The sequence below is a fragment of the Atta cephalotes genome, assembly GCF_000143395.1.
Source record: "Atta cephalotes unplaced genomic scaffold scaffold00039, whole genome shotgun sequence".
Classification (NCBI taxonomy): Eukaryota; Metazoa; Arthropoda; class Insecta; order Hymenoptera; family Formicidae; genus Atta; species Atta cephalotes.
The window spans coordinates 258,804-259,550 of NW_012130103.1; the positions used below are offsets into that span (position 1 = coordinate 258,804).

General features: G+C 45.2%; 1 protein-coding gene across 1 annotated transcript in view; it reads right to left on the reverse strand.

Annotated features, from left to right (window-relative positions):
* LOC105621980 (cysteine-rich motor neuron 1 protein-like) overlaps window positions 1-140 on the reverse strand; it is a 9,751-nt gene extending 9,611 nt beyond the window's left edge. Inside the window, exon 1 of the mRNA XM_012203411.1 lies at window positions 41-140. Coding sequence (XP_012058801.1) covers window positions 41-140 — 100 coding nt within the window. The remainder of the gene's footprint in view (window positions 1-40) is intronic.
* Window positions 141-747: the final 607 nt, after the last annotated feature.

Sequence of the window (747 nt, forward strand, 5' to 3'; positions counted from 1 at the left end):
AGAGAGAGAGAGAGAAAGAGAGAGAGAATAGAGGACGTACCGGCGATGGTCGATGTCGACAGCGAAAGGACAAGCAGCAGACAAGTTGACACCCACACAACGGCGCAGGCAAGCCCACCGTTGCAGAAATCACGGCGCATCCTCAGCGCATCAAGTAATTTTTGAACCGGCCGCTATTACCTGGAACAGTAACAATTGCGTCTTGATTAAAATACGACCTCCAGTCGACGCGATAATCGAATAAGAATCCTAATTACGGTGCTGTGGGAGTCGCGCTTGTACTCCCACACAATCATTTTCCCTTCTCTCGAAACGAGAACAGACTGGAACTCTGTCCTTCGCTTTAATGCACTATTAATAAATAGACGATTTCGCGTTGACTTTTCTTTCAAGTGTATCATCTCCGCGAAAAATATCATTATCCGATGTAGAACTTTTCCTTCTTTTTCGTAGTCAACGCAAGTCAGTGCTCTCCCCTTTAAAACCTGAAGAATAACAATGGAAGTTATGTCTCCTTATTCGTTATGCCGCGGGGAATATTCTAATGCGCTCTCTCCTACGTTATTCATGAGCCGAAGTCGACTTTAGATCTACGAATTGTCCAACCATTTTTCATTTCCTTTACTCGTCTTTCCCTTTTTATGTGTTGTACAAACCTGGTTGCGACGTATCATTTCTTTTCATCGCAGCGATTATCCAGGCCGCGCCCGTCGTAATCATTCCGAGATGTTCCTCGGAGGCGACTCA